A 24,443-nucleotide genomic window follows, 5' to 3' on the forward strand; every position below is an offset into this window, starting at 1 on the left:
TGGTATTCACAATGTACAACCATCATCTCCTAACTTTAGAGGTTTTTACTTCTCTTCACCCCGAAAGGAAACCCTCACCCACGAGGAGCCATCTCTCATTTCCAGCCCCTGTTTCCTGCATACCTCAGCCCCGGGCAACTGCCAATCCACACTCCCTATGAATATAGCTCTTCTGAACATCTAATATAAATGCAGTGGCACAGCAGCTACAATTTCATGGCATATTTCTTCCCCTTAGCATAATATTTTCAAGGTTCATATACATCAGAGCCTGTATCTATACATCATTCCCTCTTATCAGCAAAGACTTTAGTATGTGGACTTACTACATTTGACTTATCTATTAAAAAAATGTGTTTTTGTTTTTTTTAAGATTTTGAGGAACTACCAAGTACTTTCACCAAGTAGTTGTACCGTTTTACATGCCCCACCAGAAATGCACGAGCGTTTCATTTTCTGTTGCTGTGTGTTTCTGGTTTTATCTTCTTTCTACGTGTTTATTTATTTAATGTGTGTGTATGCATGTCTGTGTTACATGTGTGTGGACAAACATGCAACAGTGCACGTGTGGAGGTCAGAGGACAACTTGTGAGAACTGGTTCTCTTCTGCCACCACATTAGTAGTGATTAAACTCTCATCTTCAAGCTTGGCAGCAAGTGTCTTTTTGTAGGGCATCGAGGAAGCTCTGAGTGAATGTATCTTTTTGACACCAGCGTGGCCTGTCAAGGACTCTTGAGACCAGTTGGCCCATGGTAAATTGGCAAAGTCATTGCCCATGCAAGCCAGGTTCAAGAGGGATGGCAAAGCTGCTGGTTGTCTTCTGAGACACAGAGTGGGAGAATTAATTCCGCCTGCCACAGAGAAACTAGTTTCTTTCTTTCTTTTTAAGATTTCTTCATTTAGTTTATGTGTTTAAGTGTACTATCAGCATGTATGCTTGCATGCCAGAAGAGGGCAGCAGAGTCCACTATAAATGGTTGTGAGCTGCCATGTGGGTACTGGGAATTGATTCCAGGTCCTCTGGAAGAGCAGCCAGTGCTCTTCACCACTGAGCCATCTCTTCAAACTGAGAAGCTAGTTGCTATTATTTAAAAACCTTAAATAGGATGGGCAGATGGTTCAGTGGGTAGTGTGCTTACTATGCAAGCATGAAAACCAGAATATGGATCACCACAACCCGCATGAAAATCTGAGTTGGCCTGGAAGCCTGCCTATGATCCCAGTATGAAGGAGATGGATACAGGGAGTGTGTGACATAAGCTGGCTGGCCATGCTGGCCTAACAGCACATGGTGATTCAGCAAGAGTCCCTGCCTCCATCTATCAGTGGAAGAAAGATCTAAGAAGACATCCAGTGTCAACCTCAGACCTCGTCATGCACATGTACTTTCAAAGACATATACACCCACTCACGTGCATACACACTTATACATATGCACATGCCAAAAAGCCCGGAAATGTTTCCTGTCCTTTATTTGGAGAAATAACCCATTGTTACTGTTGGTGTATAACTAGGCTGTGAAAGAAAAGTTTCCCAATATTGGGAGCTTGTGTTCATAGCATTTTGAAGCATCTCTGAGGAGCCAAAAAGATCCCAGAGATTAAGTGCAGCTGGTCTTGGAGCCAGAAATGGCTTGGCCATAGGCAGGGCTCTCAATGGTCTTTCTCTGCAGAGACACTACTGCCCCCCCACTCCTGATGGGGTCTAGATAGGAAGTTCAAGGTTAGATCAGTAGACAAAAGAAATAACAGAAATTGCTTCTACTGCCTCTAGACCTTCCCATATCCTCATGTCACCCACCACCTAAACATCTGCAGGTCCCATGAGGCCCCACCCACAAGTGGCATACGACATCACCAAGAAGCATTCTCTAAATGCTCCAGCACATGGTTGTACTCCCAAAGCATCAGGTACCACCTGAGAAGGACCCTGACCTTTAAGGCAGAAACCATCTGGGAGTCAAGGTGCATGCCTGGATCCCAACACTGTGGCTGAGAGGGAAAAAAAAAAAATGAGTTCCATCCCAGCTTGGACTACATAACAAGACCTTGTCTTAAGGGAAAGAAAAACAAGCAAACAGAAGAAATACAAACTATTTTTTTTTTGCTGGGCCGATGAGATAACTCAGTGGGAAATGACACCTGACACCAAACCGGATGACCTGAGTTTGAACCCCAGGATCCTCATGGTAGGTGGAGAGAGTTGACTCCTGAAAGTTCCCTCTGACTTCTACATGCACCTACATGCATACATAACAATAAATAACTGGTTATAGAAAGAGGGTGTTGAGGGGAGGTGGGGAGAGGAAATAGGAGGAGAGAAGGAGAGGAGAGAGGGGAAACTGTGGTTAGGATCTGTAGTGGTTTGAATGAAAATGGCCCCCAACGGAAGTGGCACTTGGAGGAAGTGTGTCACTGTGTGGCGGCCTTTGAGGTCTCTTTTTCTCAAGCTTCCCTCAGTATGACAATCAGTCAACTTCCTATTGTCTGTAAGATGTAGGACCCTAGGCTATTGTTCCAGCACCAGGTCTGCCTGCACGCTGCCATACTCCCCTTCACAATCATAATGGACTGAACCTCTGCCACCCTCAAATTAAATGCTTTCTTTATGAGGGTTGCTGTGGTCATGGTGTCTCTTCACAGCAATAGTATATACCCTGACTAAGATAGGGTTAAAATAAATGAATAAATTTAATTAGTAAAAATATTATTTAAAAAAATTAATTGTGTGTGTATGGATGTTTTGATGTCTGTACACCACATATGTGCCTGGTACCAATAGAGGTCAGAGGTGAGCTCTGGATCCCCAGCAAGCACCCACCCACGAAAGCCTGTGTGGAGATCAGAGGGAAACCTTCAGTGGTCTATTCTCTCCTTCCACCTTGTGACTCTCTGGAATCAAACTCAGGCTGTAGGCTCAACAGCAAGTGCCTTTGTCTGCTGAACCATCTTGTCAGCCCATTAACCAATATTTCCGTATCACCGTTTTCCCCTTCAGGGTAATTAAACCATAGCCATCTACACCATACACTACAGATCCTCAGATCACAGGCAGGCACAGGCTGATGGAACAGGGTATCTATCTTTTTACTTCAGAAAAGGGGAAGGACGGTAAATGAGAGGCCTCAGATACCAGATGGCTGCCTTCGGAACCCCAGAACACTTGCTAGGAATGAAAATGATCAAAATAAAGAACAGGGCTCAGAGCAAGGGGTTAATTGATCCCCACCAAGCTACTCAATAGAAAAGGGAATCATTATCTTGGACCTAACGCTTCCTCCCCATTAGATCCTTGTGTTTCACATGCGCTTAGGATTAGAGCCAGTGTTCCAAAGGAATAATTAAATCTGGGAAGAAACAGGGTCTGCAGGTGCCACAGAGGTTTTAAACAGGAACTCTCGGAGCTTGTGAGGATGCAGACAATAGAAACACTTCTCTCCGACTGGCCCACCCGAAGGACAGCTCAGTCCACAGGAGGTACCGGATCGAGTCTCAGCCAATGCAAGGGGACCCAAAATCTAAGCCTTCTGCAGTCAAAACTCGATTCTTGACACTTCAGAACATTTTTGGCTAACTTTATAAATATTACTGTTATGCTTAGTAATCATATAAAAGCAGATTATACTCATGATAGAGGAAAAGATGAAATCCCTAAGGATTCATATCCTGAGAAATGTGTACAATCTATGGGAAGTCAACTTCAGAATGTTATTAGAAGATATGGAAGATGTGGGGGGAGGGGTGATGGAAGATTTTAATAAGTCAAAACCTAACACACTTGTGAGTGAGTAAGAACACATTAGAGTGTAAAGATAACAACTGTTTCCAAGAAAAATTATAGGCAACTCAATGCCAAATAAAATGCCTACAATTAAAAAAAAAAAAGCTAGGAAGAGCTGAAGAGATCCCAGGGCCAGTTCCCAGCATCCCATGGCAGCTCACTACTGTCTGCAACTTCAGTTCCAGGAGATCTCACTCCTGGCCTCACTAGACATGCACAGTGCAAACAGCGCACACACAGACATATATGAAGGCAAACAGCCATACAGAAAAACTTTAAATTAATTTCTTTGGTTTTCTCTTTTGTGTGAGTGTGTGGGGGGGTGTTGCTTTTGTTGTTGTTTTTGGTTGTGGTTTTTGTGTTGTTTTGTTTTTTTAGAGACAGGGTTTCTCTCTGTAGCTGACTGTTCTGTAGAACAGAACACACAGAGATCCGGCAGCTTCTGCCTCCTGGGTGCTGGGATTAAAGATCTATGCCACCACCATCTGGCCATCATAAAAATTTTTAAAAAGAATTCAAATGAAGGGTCACAAAGATGACTCAGTGGGTAAAGTGTTTGCTGCCAATACCAACAAACTGAGTTTGAGACTTAGGATCCACATGATAGAGAGGAGCAACTCCCATAAATTGTCCTCTGACTTGAACCTACATCACTCTTTCCTGACAAAAGTAGATGATTAACAAATACAACTTTTAAAAAAAAAGAATTCAAACTAGGGGCTGGAGAGATGGCTCAGTGGTTGGGAGCAATGGCTGCTCTTCCAGAGAATCTGGGTTCCGTTCCCAGCACCTACATAGCAGCCCACGACTGTCTGTACTCCAGTTCTCAGAGATCTGACACCCTCATGTCAAAACACATAAAATGAATTTAAATAAAAATTTAAAAGTTCAAACTAATCCTGAATATCATTCGGGAACACTGAATAAAGGGATACCATGTCACACTTTTTACATATTAATTAATTTTATTCATTTTGTATTTTACTTTCCTTTCCTAGGTCTTTTGCTGGTTTACTGAGATGGAGCCTAACTATGTAGACCAAGCTCTGCCTCCCAAGAGCTGGGATTAAAGGCATGTGCCACCACTCCCCAACATTATCCCTCTTTTTAAAATCTACTGATTTGGGGACTGGAGACATGACTCAGAGGTTAAAAGTACTTGCTGGTCTCTCAGAAGGCTCAGGTTCTGTTCCCAGCATCCACATAGCGGCTTAAAACCGTCTGAGAGTCTATATTTGGTGCCCTCCTCTGACCTCCATGGGCACCAAGCATGCACAGGGTGCACTTACATATATATTCAAGCAAAACGCTCATAGGCATACATTAAAAAACGCTAAACAATTATCTTAAAAAATTATAAAATCTGCTGGACGGTGGCGGTGCACACCTTTAATCCCAGCACTCAGGAGGCAGAGGCAGGTGGATCTCTGTGAGTTGGAGGCCAGCCTGGTCTACAAGAGCTAGTTCCAGGACAGGCTCCAAAGCTACAGAGAAACCCTGCCTCGAAAAACCAAAATAATTAATTAATTAAATCTACGGATTAGATGTTTTTCCCAAAAGTATATGCACAGAGCTCCACACTCCTCATTTTTCAACACACACACACAAACTCATCTTGTCAGCAGCTGTCTGCCTTTCCATCCCAGTCCTAGTTAACTACTAATCCACTTTTGTCTCCTTCCAGTTTGCCTTTTTAAAGATTTATTTTCATTTTTTTTAACTCATGGGTCTATATAAGTTTATGAGTATATAGACATACTCTCTCTGTGTGTATGCCGTGTGCGTGTATGCACACAGGAGACCAACAGATGGCTGTGTTAAAGATACAGGCAGTTGTGAGGGAGCTGCTGAGTGTGGGGATTCGGAACCTGATTCTGGACGTCTATGAAAACAGCAATCTCTCTTCCCCGGTAAGAGCCATCTCTCCAACCTTGCATTTACGTTTCTGAAGAGTTGAAGTCAGTTGTCTTACATAATTTATCACATTCTAGATTTTTCTGTCTTCCCTTGAGTTTTAAAAATTTGTCTCTCGCCTGGCTGTGGTGGCGCACGCCTTTAATGCCACCACTTGGGAGGCAGAGGCAGAGAAATCTCTGAGTTTGAGGCCAGCCTGGTCTACAGAGTGAGTTTCAGGACAGCCAGTGATACACAGAAAAACTCTGTCTTGAAAGAGAGAGAGAGAGAGAGAGAGAGAGAGAGAGAGAGAGAGAGAGAGAGAGAGAGAGAGTGTCTGTGAAAGACGTGGGGGGGAGCAGCGTGCCAGAGAAGCTCTTCCTTGTACCAGAGAACATGATTAAAGCCTCAATCAGGAGCGTACCAGGAGCCCAGACCTACAATAACACATCAGGAGCCATTTAAATCTACAGCAAAGAATGTGTCTCGCAGCCTTGAAGCTTTGCAATCCTTTCCTAAGTTTCCATTTTAGAACCTGAGCTTTCATTCTGCTCTGGCGGTTTCGTTTAAAGTGTGGCCATCTCATCAACGCCCACATGTGAAACCTGGAGCCACGCTCCCGCTTCCCTTCGAGAGTACCCACATTCTCTTCCTACCTGCAGGAATGGAGCTACAGATCGCACGGACCCCTCTTCCCCCATAGGCCACTGATCTCAACTCTTAGACTTCAACTTAGGTGTGGACTCCAGAGTTCAGTCAACCCTTTGAAGGCTTTCACTACGGTAAGGATGCTGTCAACGTCCCTGTGGGCAGGGAGTTCAGGCTTTACCTGCCTGTGGAATTGGGGATGTGCCAACATCTGTTGGCACAGAGACACTCCTCATGCAGGGCTATTCTAGATGTCCTGTGTGGGGCAAGAAGCCATGCTATTGAGCATCAAAGCTCCCCAAAGCTATGCTGAGGTTTATTCATATTATGTCACTTTTTTTTTTTTAACGAGTGGGGCATTGAACTCAGGGTCTCATGATTGAGCCCTGAGCACCACTGAGTGAGCCGTCTCCTCAGCCTCAGTTAGCTCATTTAAACTTCCTAAAACCTTTACATTTCTTGGGAGTAAAACTGAGATAGAAGGAAGTTAGGTCTTCTGTTTCGCTCTTGTACATGGCTAGGGGCTGAGACAACTCGGCGACTTACCAGAATCTACAGCCGATGAGGTGAGGAGACACGTGAAGACCCAGGACAAGTGAACCAAACCCACACCCACATAACTACACAAAAGCACTGTCCGTGGTGGGTGTGTAGGTGGAACTGCCACCGTGCCCGTGCGGTCAGAGAACAACTAGAGGGAGTCAGTTTTCTCCCTCAGCCAAGTGGGTCCTGGGTCTGAACTCAGATAAAGCTCGGCAGCAAGAGCCTTTACCCACTGAGTCCCCAGATCAGCTTCACACATCTCCTTTATTAATTGTGCTGTCGTAAAATTGCTGTTTTCTCTACAACCCTAGGGCAATGAGGGGTCACCACCGACGCAAGTACCCAAATGATAATGCCTCTGTGGGAAAGAGAATTGTCTATAAGAACACTTCTATCTCTTTCTTTCAATTCGACATCCCAGGTTTTGGACTATGCTTTACTGATTTCCCACATTAATTATTTTAACATTGTCCTCGGTGGTCTCTTTTGTCTCTCATTACCATAGAAACCCAGACTGCCTCAATAATTGTGTCTCTTGAGTCAGGTGTGATGGCACATGCTTTTAATACCAGCACTTGGGGGTCAGAGGCAAGCCGATCTCTAACTTCAAAGCACCCTGGTCTATAGAAAAAGTTCCCAAACAGCCAGATTGCACAGATAAACTCTGTCTCGGAAAGAAAGAATTGTCTTTCTTATCCGCCTCTTTCACCCAGGCTTTCTATATAAAATTCTCCATCAGCTCCAAATTATCTACTGAATTAAATCTGAGATCCTTGATCTTAGTTTCCAGCACCTTCTCTGCCTGCTCCACACCTAATTTTTAAGCACACACACCTGTTTTTTAAATAATGCATTTTTAAATAATAAACTAGATGACTGTTAACCGAATTATCAACTATAAGTACAGAGGCCGCTATATAGAGGAGGATCAGCCTTTACATCCTAATTCCATTCCATACAGTTAAGCTCCTAGGTGTAGCACTCTTAAGGTGGGGGTAGATAAAAGTATTAGCTTCCAAATTATGGATTTATATCCTATCTTTTGTTTTGTTTTGTTTTTGTTTTTTCGAGACAAGGTTTCTCTGTAGCTTTGGTGCCCGTCCTGGAACTAGCTCTTGTAGACCAGGCTGGTCTCTAACTCACAGAGATCCTCCTGCCTCTGCCTCCCGAGTACTGGGATTAAAGGCGTGCGCCACCACCGCCCGGTTTATATCCTATCTTGTACCATTACTTATCTGCTAAACTCAGAGAGCCTCTCCCCTGTAAAATCTATAGATGTAAGCAATTTCCTTCGTTAGGGGAGTTGCTGAGGGCTCTCGGAAACCACTTTCTTCCCTTCAGAGAGGCCGGCAGAATTCCCGCCCAAAAAACTACAAAGCCCATAGGGCCATTCGGCCAGAACGCCTGCGCAGTAAGCACTTCTTCCTTCGTGTTCCTCGTTCCCGGGCAAGACCCGCCCCGCGACGCTGTGGCTTGCGCTGGAAGAAGCGGAAGAAGATGGCGCTCACCAGGTGGGTTGTTGATTTGGGTCCTCGATACGGAAGGGTCTGGAAGTACCCATCTTTTCCTTTTTTCTGCCCGGACTGTGCGGGCAGTGACCTGGCCTGGGGCGCAGTGGCACCTTGGCCGAGACCATGGCTAGAACCATTCGCTGGCTTCCTTGGCGACTAGGCCGCGCCAAAGCCGGGGTCTTTCCTTAGAGGCTTCCCGGGTTGAGTTCGCCCTTTCCCCGGGGCCCAGAGCCACAGCGTGGCCTCGCGCGGAAGAGCTCACGTGTGCTTCGCGTAAGCAGCGCGGTAGGTTGGCGAGCGCCCGCCCTGCGGACCCCAGCTGAGGCGGACGCGAGGCGCGGTGGAAAGCAGCGGCTGATTTATTCCTGCTGAGCAAAGCGCGCCGGTCTTGTGCGTGGCTTTCCAGCCGCTTATATGCTCTGGGCTTTGCCCTTTCCTTTCTTTTTCCGAAACAAAGATTTTGCAGAGAGCAAAAAGAGTTGGGAATGTCCCGGGACCGACCAAAAAAATTTTAAATTGGCAACAGTAGGGGCTGCTGTTGGCTAAATGCTCCGCTGCTCTGCGCTTTAACTTTGGACCTTAGAATTTCTTTTGTACATAGAACCACCTCCGACTTTTGCTGTTCTTCGTTGCCTTGGTTACCGTATGTAAAGTGCTCCCATCTTTTAAGAAAAAGATACTAAGTGGGAAATTTCCCACAAGTTATATAACTCCTAGTTGCTCCGAGTGGAAAAACTTTCCATGCAAACTCAGCAGGAAAAGTCTTATTGGGTGTAAAGCAAGTATTCATTTTTGGATGTTGCCTTTCACATATTTAACCCACTGCTCATATTTTTCCTGGCTTGTAACAGTCCGAGTCCTAAAAGTGTTTTGTTCACGGGAATTACTGTTTGTTGTCCTGGTTTGTCCTCGAGGTTGCATATATAGAACGAAATGTATTTTTTGCCACCGGGAAGATGGATAAGTGATACTGAGATGAAAACAGTGTAGGCAGGAGGGACTGAATTCCAAGGCCAACCTGGTCTGTGATGCTGGTTTAAGTTCAGAAAGAAAAAAAGAAAAAGAAATCAGAACAGCTAACTTATCCACTTAACACATCTAGTAAAAAGATAACAGATGAGAAATTGTCTAGACCGGATTGACCTGTAGGTAGGTGTGTCTGTAAGGGATTGTTTTTCTAGCTAATAGATGCGGGACAAGCCAAACCACTATGGACAGCACCATCTCTAGGCAAGCGGTCCTGAACCGTTAAAGCCAGATGAGCATAAACCAGTCTGCCAGCCAGCAAGCAGTTCATATGGTGCCCTGCCTGCCTGCCTGCTTCTGTCCTTCCTTCCCTCCCTCCCTCCATTCCTCCTTCTCTCCTTCCCTTTCTGCAAGAAAGCAAGTCTCTCTTGCTTTGATTGGTGAGTGAAATCTCACTGCCTTTGAGTTCCTGCCTTGACAATTCCTTGGTAAGTTGTGACTTGGAATTGTAAGCCAAATAAGCCCCTCCTCCTTTAATTTTTTTTTGGGGGGGGCAGAGAATTTTAATAACCGCAATGGAAATGAAATTAGAACCAACAGAAAATGCTTATTTGTGTAGGATTAGCCTTAGTACAAAAAAAATGAGTGAGTTATGCAGCCTATAAATGTTACAGGTAGCAGACATTTGAGGATTCTTCAGGACCTGTGATAGGATTGTTAAGGTTATGAGGGGAAAAGTGGGATTTGAAATGAATACACTCAAGAACAGCGCCAGGATATGGTGTGTATTGTGTACTTAATGAATAATGACAAAACTATGAAGTCTCAAAATGGACAAGCTTGGGAACTACAGAGCTTTCAGTTGGCAGTCATTAGTATGTTTTTTAAATGTCCTTTATAAAAACTAGCAAGTGTGGGCTGGAGAAACAGCTCAGTGGTTAAGAGCACTGGCTGTTCTTGCGGAGGACCTGGTTCAGGTCCCAGTAACCTCATAGTGGCTCACAACCATCTGTAACTAAGGTTAGGATCTGACTCTCTGTCCCAGTCTCTAGAGGCACTAGGCATGTATGTGGTGCATAGACATACATACATACATACATACATACATGCAGGCAAAGCACGCATACACATGAAAATGAAGTAAATCTATATTTTTAAAAAATTGTGAACAAACGAATATGTTGGGATTTTTGTTTGTTTTGATGGGGTTTTGTCTGCTTGTTAGTTTCATGAACTGTCCTAAAAAATAAATCTAACCCAAGTGGGCGAAGGGGAGGGTGTTAGCTCCCAGAGGCAGCTTCTGTAGAGATCAGCCACGCCTTATCCCTTCACTAACAGCTAAACTCAGTCTTCTCCCCTGCAAGGTTTATTAATGTAAGGTATTGCTCAGTTCTGCTGGCTGCTGTTGTCTCCACCATATTCCAGCGACTTCTGCTGCCAGGGGCCACATTTATTAAAGGAACTGGTCGCCTGGAATCCATCTCAGCACATCTCTATACTGAACCTGAAGAGAATATCTAATACTTAGAACAGTAGGCCAGGGTGTGATGGTGCACACTTTTAATCCCAGCACTCGGGAGGCAGAGGCAGGTGGATCTGTGAGTCTGAGGCCAGCCTGGTCTGCATAGCTAGTTCTAGGACAGACAAGGCTGTTACACAGGGAAGCCCCAGTTTGTAGCCAGTGAAACAAAAGTACTGGTAACCAAGTCTTAGGCTTGTCATTGGAAATAGAGTCAGTTTTGTGGGATTGAGTCCTCCATCTCTGGGCTCTGAATCGAATTAAGACGTGCCTAGCTAGTCTTCCAAAGCATCACTTGTTTGCTTGGTGAATGGGAAAAGTACTTCACGTGCCTAGTGTCATGTGATTGTTGATTATTTGGTGAGGTGGTAAGGTAAGCTTCCTGTGCCCTTATACCTACTGTCCTCACAGAGCTTACTTGCATTAGGAGAGTTACGTGAGAGAAAAAAGACAAGCAACAATGCATTCAGATAATATGACAAGGTTAAGGCATTAGAATGAAGCTTACACGTTTGGGGTACAGGGCCAGCAGGAGATGTCTTAGTGAATAAAAACACCCGCCAAGCTTGAAGATAGGAGTTCCATCCATGAAACTCACATGATGGAAAGAGAACTGACTCACACAAGTTGTCCTGACTTGAGACGGTGCCATGGCATACATATGCGCGCACACACACCCGCTCCTATACAAACTAAATAAAAATGTAATTTTTGCTAAGTGTGGTAATGCATGCCTTTAATCCTAACACTCTGGGGTAGAGACAAGCAGATCTCTTGAGTTTGGGGTCAGCCTGCTCTACATAGTGAGACCCTATCTCAAAAAATTAAAAGATGAAAGGAAAAAGTAATGTTAAAATTTGTAGAACAGTAGCTATTTTGATTTGGACAGGGTAGTCAGAAAGTATCTCTAGTAACTGAATAGAGATGTACATACTAAGTAAGGTGCAAACTGCTCGGAGACCAAGGGGAGAGTATTCTATGGAAGCATTCTGAAGGGGCTGGTAAGGTGGCTCAGTTGGTAAAGTACTCGTCTGCCACACATTCTTGACAATCTCGTTCAAAGCCAGGACTCACTTAATGTTCAAAAGAGAAGCAGCACAACACATGCACAGCACACACACTCACAGTAGGGAAGCTTGAAATATTCCGCATAAGTCACTTTACTATTTTATGGCAAAGGGAATAACAAAAGTATAAGTTTTGAGATGGCTTGTGTAAGTAAAGGCAAGGATGTAATACGGTGAAAGCAAGGGGCAGAGTAATCTCTTATGAGTGTTGAAGGAATCTGTGTTCCCAGACAAGGTCTGGACAGTGGGGGACAAAAGAAGCAGAAGGTGTGACCCTGTCCTCAGGTTGCTCAGTCTGGTAAGAGGATGGGTAATTGACTAGATGTTTGCAGTACAGATAGGTGGTGTACAGATGGCCAACCCACGCTGGGGGAATCAGGATAGTGCCAGTCAAACATCTGTGGAACAAAGAGTGACACAGCTGACTGCTTCGTGAACGTACATTGAGTAGTATTGGATACTCTTGACTGGTCCGTGCATGTTCTCATGTAATACCTATGAAGTAGAACTCTAACCTTTTAAGATGGGGACAGTGGTTCAGAGCAGGTAACTTCTTGTGTTTTTACGTTGCATGGGTGGGTTTTAAACTTGTAAAGTCTCCAGTCTGGATTTGATCCTACTGATGTATGCTGTCATAGCTCTGCCCCTTTCCTTATCCCTTCCTGTTTCTGTCGTTTGCATTTGCATGTGTGTGATTCTTTCCTTGGAAGACTACATAAATCTTTCTGACTATGTATTCTCAGTGTCTACTTAGAAGGCATCCTGCACCAAGTCATCAGTGTGTAATTTTTGAATAAATAATTAAGCTTTCCTGTTTATTCAAGTATGTTTATTAGCCAGAAGTTAACAAAGAACTTCTGTCTTTCCTTAAAAATGTCTATTTACCTACTGATAATTTTTTTTTTTTGTATTTTGGATAAGCTTGTAATATTTACAATACAAGAAGTTTAGGAAGAATTTAGTAAGAAGGATGCTTTGACTAAATAGTAAGTAGCTACGTGTCATGATTCTACTATTTAAACAGTTTTTGAGGTGGGGTAAAGAGAATATGGCCAGGATACAATTTCTGTGCAGCCCTGGTGGTTCACGCCTTTAATCCCAGCATTGGGGAAGCAGTGGATCTATACAGTAAGACCCTGTCTTCCCCTCCACCCCCACCCCCAAAAAAGCACAGTAATGTTACCATTTATCTATAAAGTCAGAACTTTAGAGGCTGAGGCCAGAGGGTGGCAAGTTCAGGACCATCCTGGGCTACCTAACTAGACCTTGTTAAAACAAAAATCAAGAAGGATGTTTAGGAGACAGTGCACTTGAGGCTGCCTTCTGTGTCAAGTATGGAAGTACAGTCTTGTCACTTGTGTAAAAATATCTGTCAGTTTTTAAATCTGGACAACTGTTTGCCCTTGGCATAGTCAAGTGGTTTTCACTGTGTATCTCTGAGTACTTCCTTTCCACACCTAAAGCAGTGGTAAGTATTGAATGCCTCTATAAATCGTTGAAAATTTTGTTGATTGCGCAAAGAAAAATTGTAGCTGAATTGTAATAAATGTGTCTTGTTTTTAATTCTGTACTTGGTTTTTAATCCTGATCCCCTGTAGCTTTTTACCTGCGCCCACTCAGCTATCTCAGGACCAACTTGAAGCTGAAGAAAGAGCAAGATCTCAGAGATCGCGGCAGACCTCTTTGGTCTCTTCACGAAGAGAGCCTCCCCCGTACGGGTACCGGAAAGGCTGGATTCCACGTTTGTTAGAGGTAAGTCGGGCTGAAATTTATTATTGAACACTTGTAAAATAGATGTAAACCCCGGAGGAGGACAGAAATAATGGTGGTAAGTTCTGGAAGCATGTTCTTCCCAAGACTTTCCTCTTGCTTATCGTCATGGTTTGTGATCAGCAGAGAATCACTGCTTTTGCTTCATAATGTGCAGAGCTATTGAACTTGTACAAAAGGAACTAGCGTACTTTTACAAATGCAAGCCTTCCAGCCCTTGAACAACAATGGAGGGTAAGATCAAACCAAAGGAGCAGATGGGTGGGCTGGCAGGCAGCGGCACTCACTGCACAAACCTGACAGTTTCACTGCACAAACCTGACAATTTCAGTTCAATTCCCAGAACCCACAGTGGAAAGAGAGAACCTGTCCCTGAAACTTTTGCAAGAACTGTGACATGTGACTATGCTCCATTTATCTCTCCCTCCCTCCATCCCTCCTTTCCTCTCTCTCTTTCTGTCACATATACACAGATACATACTAATAATAATAAATAAAAATTTGAAATCTTTGTAAGGGGCAGAATCTAGGTTTTGTGTTTGAGTTGTGTCTACTTCCGCCCCACCTCCAACAGTGAGAATAACTTTGTTTCAGGGAACAATCCGGTGGGGTCTCCTGTGCTGGTGTATGTCCTCTGTGTTAGCACATGCCTGGTCATGATATGACATACTTTTCTAGGAGTATAAGCAAAGAATGATTTGGAATGGTTGTACCGCTGATTTGTCTCCAAAGAACAAATTTCCATGATAGAGGAGGTGTATCTCGAGTTGAACTTGTTCTACAGAGGGAGTTTCAGGACGGCCAAGCCACATAGAAACTGTCTGAAAAACAAAACAGAATCTCTGCTTTCATTAAGCCTTTTTCTTTTTCCCAGTATTCTCATTCCTTCAAGTATTCCTTCATTTCCTAACTATGCTCTGACATTCTGAATGAACAACAACATTTTTGTACCCAGTTTTTGTTGGGTTTGTTTTGATTTTTAAGATCCTTTTCTTTTATCTCTGTGAGTTTGAGGCCAGCCTGGTCTACAAGAGCTAGTGCCAGGACAGGCTCTAAAAAAGCTGCAGAGAAACCCTGTCTCGAAAAACCAAAAAAAAAAAAAAAAAAAAAAAAATATATGGGTGTTTGCCTGTATATGTGTACCACATGCATATAGTGCCCTTAAAGGTCAGAAGAGGGCCTTGTATCCCATGGACCTGGAGTTAGAGGTGGTTGTGAGCCACGATGTGGGTCCAGGGAATCAAACCTGAGTTCTCTGCAAAGAGCATCCAGCACTCTGTCAAGCCACCTCTCCAGCCCCTGTAGCACTTTGTTGCATGGTTTTGATGTCTGCCTTATAGATGAGGTCCAGGTGTGTTTATAGTATCTTTGAATAGAAACACGGCTTAGCATCTTTCCCGAAGCTGTTTGCACTGCGTCTCTCCGTGTTTGCCGTGTTTGCCGTACCTCTGCCCACACTGTTAGGTCTAGAAGATGAGCACCTAATAAGACCCTCCCTGCCTTGCTCCAGCATAGCCCTGGGTTTTTGTGGGATTTTCCTTGTTGTTTTTGTCGTTTGGGGGTTGTTTTATTTGTTTCTATTTTCATCTGGTCTTTATGAATTCTGCTATATGAAGGCTAGCCTTGCTGTTGTTAGTAAAGGATTTTGTTCTTGGTTTTGTCCTCTCTGGAATTAGTGAGATGCACACCAAGATAGTTTTCCAAGAGACTAGAATACCTTCCTTCCTATCTGGAGCCAGACAGTGGTGGCTTGCCTGGTAGAATTTTAGCTACTGCCCCTTGTGAGAGGTTATAGATGTGCTTTTGGGGGCCTTTCCCCAGTTTGCAGAGTGGGGAGAACAGACCTCATTTCCACACACAGGAGACTTTGGGCGTTATGACATCTGGTGGCTGTTGGCTTTGATAGTCTTAATTGATTATCAAAGGTTTCGTATGTCCTGGTGCATCAGAGCAGTTCATTTGGAAATGAAACTGAACCGGCCAACTAATCTGAAAATGCCGGGGATGCTTTGAGGGGAGTGACTGTTCTGGGAAGAAGGCATTTTGTTCTAGCTTTCAGAGCAAAAGCTGTGATTTTCTGCCAGGCTTAATGACCACATAATGCTAGAGCTACAGTTCTGAAGTGCTGATTATAGTTGAAGAACTCCAACAAATCTGAGCATGTGTCAAATTGATGGTCTGGGTACAGGAAGCACTTTTCTTAGGAAGACTTTATTTCTGCCTAATTTACAAGAAAATATCTCCTCTCACTTTATTCTGTTGGTTTTCAAAAATTTCAACCCTCTCCAGGCATATTGTGCCTCGGAATTCACATCCAAGATCTAATAAATATTATGTGAGGAAAAAAATCTTATAAAAGTGAATTTATTTTTCAATAAAAACTCTCTCAATGGTGAATTTCAGTGTTTTCGCTAACATTCTTGGTAATACACATTGAGTATACCTTATGTAGTATACTTAGGACCAGAAGTAGTTCAGGTTTCAGGGGTTTGTTGTTGGTTTGGGGGAGGGATATTTACTGATTTAAAACTGTTAGGGCAGCCAGACTTAGTGGTCTATGCCTTTAAGCCCAGCATTTGGTAGGTAGAGGATCTCTATGAGTTAGAAGCCAGTCAAGTCTACATAGTGAGACCTTTTCCTGAGGGGGATTAATTTTTAAAACAATGTGGAGCAGGGGGATATGCCATTGCTCAGAAATTGTTGATTTTGTTTCATTTTCTTGTTGTTTTAACTAAAAGAAAGGTATTTCAGGGTATTTCAAAAGATGAAGCTTGTCTATACCTGGTGAGATTGACTCTGTGGGTAAGGGCACTTGCTCTGTGAGCATGAGGAAGTAAATTTGAATCCCTCAGCACTCACATAAAGAGCTGTCGTCCCAGCATTTGTGGTGTAAAGGCAGGTGATTCCAAGAGCTTCCAGCCAGCCTAGCAGAAAAAGAGTTCCTGGGGCCAATGAGAGGCCCTGTCTCAAGGCAATAGTGTGAAGAGTGGTAGAAGTAGACACCTAGTAGCCTATTCTGGCCTCTGTTCATGTACATGGGCATATGCCCTGCACACTGGAGTGTACATCACAGATTCCATTTATCTGGGTCTGCATTCTGCATATGTGCTAGCTATGAGATCTTGAGGAGTCTTTTTTATGAAGATGGTCTCACTGTGTAGCCCTGGCTGGCCTAAAACTTGTTGGGATTAAAGGAGTGTCCCACTTCTCAGTACATTTACTATTTATGAACCTGCTCAAGTGTGAGTTAGACTTGATCTACAGAGGCTTTTAGAAATGCTCAACACAGACAAATTATCGGCAGAACACTGTTCTGCTTTAAAACTTGTAGTTCTCATTGTAATGATATGTGAACAGTTAGCGATGTGAGCCTGGCTGGAGGCGTATGTGTCATCCCAGTTGAAATAGGATCTCTTTTGCTCAGGAGTTGGGGGTCATCCTAGCCAGCATAGCAGAACTGGCTTTCTAAAACTCACCTTCTGTGGTCCATAAGTTTCATTCCTCAAATTTGTAAGATAAGGACCTCAAAGCAGCTGGTTCAGGTGGGCTAGGGTTTTGTAAACTCAATGGCCATTAAAGCCATCCCAAGCCGGTGACTTTGGTTTCTTGTCTCATGGATTCAAGGTGAAATCCACAGACCATAGAGGGTGAGTTTAGAAGTATTTTTATTGTGGAGCTCTTAGAGAAGGCAGAACTAGCTCCTGAGCAGGAGGGGTCTTGTAGCTAATAAGGCTTTATTGGGTGCAGGTGTGAGCTGGTCAGCCCAGTTTCCACCCCAGTCATGTCCAGAGTATGGGTTCCAAGAAAGGCGCTCTCCTTTAGGGAGCAGAAGTAAGGAACAACCTGACTTCTCTTCTGGCATCTTTGGCCTCTGGCAAGGATGAAGTTGCTGACAGGCCAGGGACGTTTCCAACTTTTAGTCACAAGAAAAAGAAAACTTGACTTTGCGGGTTTTGGGGGGTTTGGAGGTCTCCCCCCCCCAAAAAAAAAAGTCATGGCCAAATTCTATACCCTGAGGTTATCACAAGGACATGGCTAGGGTCAATCCAAAAGAAAAGCGTGGTGACTCATTCTGAGTCCTTTCTGTCTTATCTATCTCATATAAAAGTGAATAAATCACATTTTAACAGAATTTGATTCTAAGAGCATTTCTTGGCATTTCTCCTAGGTTTAGCTCCACCTGATGCTATATGTATATGACTGTGTATAATGCTAAAACTAGTCTTTGGTTTATACTAAAATTTTTGTTATTTTATTCTAGCCTCTTAACATAAAATGCATATTCCTTGAGACAGGGTAGACTGCCCCTCCGTGACTTATTTGTCCATGTAACCTTAGCATCATTTCCTTTGTCCTCCAAAAGTGACTAATCCACACTGTATTATCTGGAGAGTTAAGACCACTTGGTGCCTTTGCAAGACGACCCAATTCAGTTTTCTGCGCCCCTTCAGGGTGCTCACAACTCCATGTAACTAACTCTAGCTTGGAGAATCTGACCCCCTCTTCTAGCCTCTGCTGGCACCTGCACACACGCCACACAGATAGACAGACAGACAGACAGACACACACACACACACACACACACACACACACACACCTTACTAGAAAAAGAAAATGCTTCCCTCAGATCTTCGTTTGTTTTCTTGTCACAGAGGCTTTCCCTTGTGTGATTTCTTTACACAGGCTGTCACACATAGCCACTCTGCTGAAAGTACAGGCCTCTTCCCAGGACCTGTCCAGTCTTCACGGTGTTTGTGGCCATCCCTTTGCCCGCTAGCTAAACGTAAACTGTACCAAGATGCTTACCGTGTCCCTCTGATCTAGCAGATTCCATAGCTTGAATGAATTGCTGCTTACTACTAAATAGTCTTTTCACTTCTTCTCTCGTAATATACAGGATTTTGGAGATGGAGGTGCTTTCCCAGAAATCCATGTGGCCCAGTATCCCCTGGATATGGGGCGAAAGAAAAAAATGTCGAATGCACTGGCCATACAGGTGGATCCTGAAGGGAAAATCAAATACGATGCAATCGCTCGACAGGGGCAGTCCAAAGACAAGGTAATCTCTCACTGGCTTTGTTTATTTGCTTTGTTCTTGTTGATAAATATTTTGTGAAGTTTTACTACATTTTGTGGAAATGATAAATCACTTGCCATTTTGGGTTATGTAAAAATAGTGGTAAAGCTGGAGCTGGAGAGATGGCTCAGTGGTTAAGAGCACTTGTTCTTGTAGAGGACCTGAGTTCAATTTCCAGTACCCACGTGAAACTCTAGTTCCAGGGGCTCTGATGCCCTATTCTGAACCCCAAGGCACCATGCATGCACCTGATGCACATACATATATTCAGGCAAAATATTCATACACATATAAGTAAATATTAAAAGATAGCAGTGAAGTTGGGGTCTAACTGATGGTAGTTAGTGTACTCAGGCCCTGGGTTTGAGTCCAGCAGCAAAATCAATAAAATCACTGTAAAATATATAACTGTAAAACATACTTAGATTAACTTTGTAACCAACAGTGACATTGTGTGTAGTGAGAGGCTAGCAGGCCTGCTTTTTGTCCCGCCCGGCTCCCGCACAGCTAGCTTTACACCCGAAATAACAACACACAAATTGTATTCTTTTAAACACTGCTTGGCCCATTATCTCCAGCCCCTTACTGGCTAACTATCACATCTTGATTAATCCATTTCTATTAATGTCTGTAGCACCACGAGTTGGTGGCTTACTGGGAAGATTCTAGCCTACGTCCATCTTGGGTCCGAGCTTCATCACATCTGACTCACTTACCTTCTTCCCAGAATTCTGTTCTGTCTACTCCACCCACCTATGTTCTGACCTATCAGGCCAAGCAGTTTTCTTTATTAATTAACCAATGAAATCAACAGATTGATAGAAGACCCTCCTCCATCAATTGTGCCTTGAAATTGTGCACAAATTGGTAATAGCTGCTCTTTCCTTTAGTACAGTCCACCATGTATAGCCCAGGCTGGCCTCAAACTCAGATCTTCTGCCTTCGCCCTCCCAGTTCTGTAGGCTGCACCCAGCAGTGATAGTTTTCCTACTTAGGTTTTGTTTGTTTTTATATTTCAGAAAGTTATCTTGTATCCCCAAAGTGCTACCAAACTTGCAAAGTCAAAATCCCATAAGACCTGTAAGAAAAATCAGCTTTGTTTTTGGCCTTGTAAGGGATGGAACCCAGGGCCTCATGCATGCTAGGCAAGTGTTCTGTACTGAACTGTGCCTCCTGCCCCAAGTCAGCTATTACTTTTGTCTGTGTACAGAATCCCCTCCATATCCCTGAGGAATATTTACACAGATGCTTGATTTCTTTTCTTTTTGTGGGTGGAACTAACGATACAACCAGAATGTTTGTGTGTATGCCAAGTCTAGGCTCCACCACTAAGCTATAGCCCCAATTTTTTTGTTTTGTTTTGTTTTTTGAGACAAGGTTTTTTTGTGTGTGTGTGTAACAGCTCTGGCTGTCCTGGAACTCACTGTAGACCAGGCTGGCCTCGGACTTACAGAAATCCACCTGCTCCTGCCTCCTAAGTGCTAGGATTAAAGGTGTGTGCCACTGAAGCATTCGCCCAATTAAACAAAAAATCAAGAGTCAAATATCAGGGTAAGAACCTGAAAGATCAGAGAAGCAGAGAGCAGTCTCTGGTCCTACCTCTCAGCTCTGCCTTACTACTTGCTGTCCCCTCTCTGTCTACAGTCTCCCAGCCTCTACAGCCAGCTAGTGGCTAGCTCCACCCTGACTCCAAGCCAGCTTTATTTGTCAGAGCACAATCTTGCCACAAAACTGGCCACCACTACCACTTTCATCACAGCTTCTTATTTAAATAGTTCATCTGGATATCACACAGACTCTTGCTACCCAAATTTAGTATCTTAAAAGGTAATCCCAAAACCCAAAATAAAGTTTAAAATAGTGTCATCATAATGTGGCTGCACTCGGCTGAGGAACTGTTCAGGAGCCCTAGCTCTGTTCTGTTTCTTTTGTAAGTAGTACTTGAGAGGAACACATTGCCTTGGAATTGGTGACTTTCTTCAGTGCCTCTTTCACCTCTCCTGGACTCCAGTTTGACCCTCTAAAGCAGTGCCTCTCAACTTGTGAGTCACAACACCTTTGGTGTCGGATATCAGATTTCCTGCCTATCAGATATTTATAGTACGATTCATAGCAGTAGCAACGTTACAGTTATGAAGTAGCACACCTTTGATCCCAGCAGTCAGGAGGCAGAGGCAGGCGGATCTCTGAGTTCAAGGCCAGCCTGGTCTACAGAGTGAGTTCCAGGACAGCCAGAGCTACACAGAGAAACCCTCTCTCCAGAAACCAAAAAAGGAAAGAATGTAAATAACTTTATGGTGGGGGTTTCCACAACATGAGGAACTGTATTAAAGGGTCACAGTGTTAGGAAGGTTGAGAACCACTGCTGTAAAGTCACACCCACCGTCCATTGTTCCTCCATTGGGGCTACTGAGCTTTAGAAAATACAGTCATTCAAATTTGTATCCCATTGTACACCTGTTCCTGTCTACCCTGTCCGGTTGGGAACAGGTGACTCTCCCATCTGTTTGGGTACAGGGATGGAAGAAAATGCCCTCTGTTTATCCTGTACTTGTCTTTTCCTGTGTCACCTCACTGGGGCAGTAGGCATTTTGTCTTTCGCCTGTTCTCCCAGGTTACTTGTGGTTAGCATTTGAGTATACTTGCTTTTCTTGTCTTTTAAAAGAAAATATCCCGTCTTCCAAGGTCCCTCTAGATACCACTAAACCTCCTCTCTTTTTCTCTGCACTGTCCTCAGCTCTTGCTGGTGCTGATGCTCCAGTTCTCTGCTGCACTCCCTTCCCACGTGAGCTCAGTGCTCATCTCAGCTGGTTGGCCAGGTGGCTCCATAGGAGCGCATTCTCTATGTTCTAATATGATTTGTTTCTGTGGCTGCCCTTGGCCTCTCACAGGCTGTCGATTGTTAAAATATGTGTCCTACTTAGTTTTCTTTGCCCTTTTATATTACTGTGTATAAGATGCATCTATCTAGAGTTTGTTAAATAATAATACTTAATCAAATCCAAATCTCAATGCATAATTTGTAAAGGGGGACAAGAGGGCTGAGGACTGACCCCAGGGCTTGTGCTTACTAAGCCCTCTACCACTGAGCTATATCCCAAACCCCATAGTTTGTAATTTATACCTGATTATATGTTTGAATTCCATCAATGTCTTCCTAATCACCTCTGCCAAAAGCCTGGAAGTTCTGTTCCTTGTTTTATACACATACATATCTATATATCTATATATATACTATATATATCTATATTTATATCTATAAGCTGAGTTTGATCGCTGAGACTTACAGGGAGAGAATGAAGTCCTGAAAGTTATACTCTGACCTTCATGTGCATGCCATGGTACATGTGCACCCACAAACGTGCACACAAAGTAAATAAAATAAAAAAAATGTATTTTATAGGTAGTCTGTTCTGGTGGTAGAAGAAACCCGTGGAGAGCCACGTGTGCTGATGCATGTCTTTAATCCTGGCAGAAACAGGCAGATCTCTTGAGTTCAAGGCCAACTGGAGCTACATAGAGAGATCCTGTCTCAAAAAACAAAACAACAAAAAGACACCTGGTCTCCCTTGCTTTTCTGGTATTTTATTTGCCAGGGTAGCAGCTTTAACTGCAGTGATGTATGTCTTTCTAGATTCTGTTGTGGATTAAATTGTTAAAACTGTACTGTAGAACTTGGGGTTTCAGTATGTGGCCAAAGAAGGTTTCCAAAACATCATCCTTTGCATAATAAAGGCCTTTTTTATACTGAAGCCACTAAAGCTGAGCCCAGAGCTGGTCATTTAGAAAGATCGCTCTTGGGTCCATACAACACTTTTGGTTTTTGCTTTGTCTTGTTTTTAAGCTAAAAGTGGATGGATTACTCTAGAATTCATTGAATGACTTAGCTTTGGTTGAGAAGCTATCACATCCATTGACCTCCTAAGGGGGTGCTTCTTGATAGTTTAGAACTGTCTTGAGAATTGCCCTGTGTGCAGCATGGCTGGTGCTACCTGTTGGATGCCAGCAGTGAGTGCCCTGGCCACCACTGTGGTCTTAACCAGAGCATCCTGCTCATGTACAGAGCCTTTGGAGGGAAGCCAAAAGGAGCAATAGTTCCCTGCTTAGAAAACTGTGGGCTTTCTGTTCTAGGAGAAAGAGACTACTTTCTGTACAAAATGGATTGTTAAAATTGATTGTCATTCAGGAGACTGGTGTGCAGAGATCAAGGATGAAAACAGTCTGTTTGATTTTGAGTTTGTATTGTAGTATAGTATAGGTTTCCAATTTATTCTAGAGGAAACTAGTATTCTTTTGGAACAAGGGAGTGCTCATTGAAATAGTAACAGTGAAAGAGCAAGGCCATAAATGTTAGTGGTAGGAAGAAGAGGGGGAAAGAAAGCTTCATGTTTGAGAAAAGTCTATATGTAAAAGTACAGTGCATAAGACATTGATAAGGAAGGAAAAGAAAAAAGACATTCATAGGAGAAAACCGGGCTGAAACATTTCTTGGGCTACATTTTGATAGAACTTTAAGATGGTGGCGCACGATTTTAATCCCAGCACATGGGAAGCAGAGACAGGTGGATCTCCATGAGTTTGAGACCAACCTGGTCTACAGAGTGAGTTCCAGGACAGGCTCCAAAACTACAGAGAAATCCTGTCTCAAAAACCAAAGGGAAAAAAAAAAAAAAAAGAAAAGCTTTATAGACTCTATAGACTTTGGTGATGTCTTAAAAGCCCTGGTGTGTGTAGTTTTCATTCTGAAACTTTTGTGGAAAACATACCGTGTATGATAGTACCTAAAGGGATGCCGTTAACCTCTCTTCCCAAACTCCAGCAGCTTCAAATGACCCTGTGACAAATCCCATGTTGTCAGCTGTTTATGCTTGCAGATGACGTGGGGGATATGTTGAGCGGCTCACCTTTCAGTCAGTCCTGTTCTTGTCAGTACAGTAATCAGATGACATGCTGCTTTCTCTTGATGTTTTCAAGATGTTTTTATTTGTATATGCATGAGTATCTTGCCTGTTTGTATATATGTATACCACATGTGTGCCTAGTGCCTGTAGAGACCGGAAGAGGGTCATACCCTGCCTGGCCTTGCTTTTCTCTTGGTTATAGCTGTTTATTTTCCTGCCTTCAAGGTTATACTGTAGTTGTCAGATGATTCCTCCCAGCCTTATTGCCTACTGTGATATGCTGAGTTTCTTCAGCACATTTGGTTTTCAGGCTGTAGACTGTGGGAGTTTATAGTTAATTACCACAAAGGAATCTTGCTCCTGAGATGTCCTTCACTCTGGCTTGTAAAATGCTAGAATCTTACTGATGCTCGTTTAAAGCATTATTAACTTTAGAATACCCAAATAAGATGCTGCAAATGGCTCTTATGTGCTAAATTAGTGTTGAGACTATATTGAACATATATGACTACTGGGGAGCCATTTACTCAGAATCTCCCTGTAATGTCTACCATGGAAAACTGGGTAAGTCATTGTCTTCTCTACAGTATTAGTTTTCAGTTGGTGGAGATAAAGATTTTTCCACCCTGAAAAGGAGTAAGACATTTGAGGTTCTTTACTAACTACACAGCCCTCATGTACTGAGCCTCACTCTTCTCAGTATTGTGTGTCCTTATAAAATTAACACTCATAAAAAGACAGTCATTGATGGCTCACTTGGGTGCCCG

General features: G+C 43.4%; 1 protein-coding gene across 1 annotated transcript in view; it reads left to right on the forward strand.

Moving 5' to 3' along the window:
• The first annotated feature begins 8,256 nt into the window (after window positions 1-8,256).
• Window positions 8,257-24,443, forward strand: part of Snw1 (SNW domain containing 1) — a 33,268-nt gene continuing 17,081 nt past the window's right edge. Inside the window, exons 1-3 of the mRNA XM_038335651.1 lie at window positions 8,257-8,376; window positions 13,527-13,680; window positions 18,596-18,757. Coding sequence (XP_038191579.1) covers window positions 8,363-8,376; window positions 13,527-13,680; window positions 18,596-18,757 — 330 coding nt within the window. The 5' untranslated portion in view covers window positions 8,257-8,362. The remainder of the gene's footprint in view (window positions 8,377-13,526; window positions 13,681-18,595; window positions 18,758-24,443) is intronic.

This window comes from Arvicola amphibius, chromosome 7 (genome assembly GCF_903992535.2).
Source record: "Arvicola amphibius chromosome 7, mArvAmp1.2, whole genome shotgun sequence".
NCBI lineage: Eukaryota > Metazoa > Chordata > Mammalia > Rodentia > Cricetidae > Arvicola > Arvicola amphibius.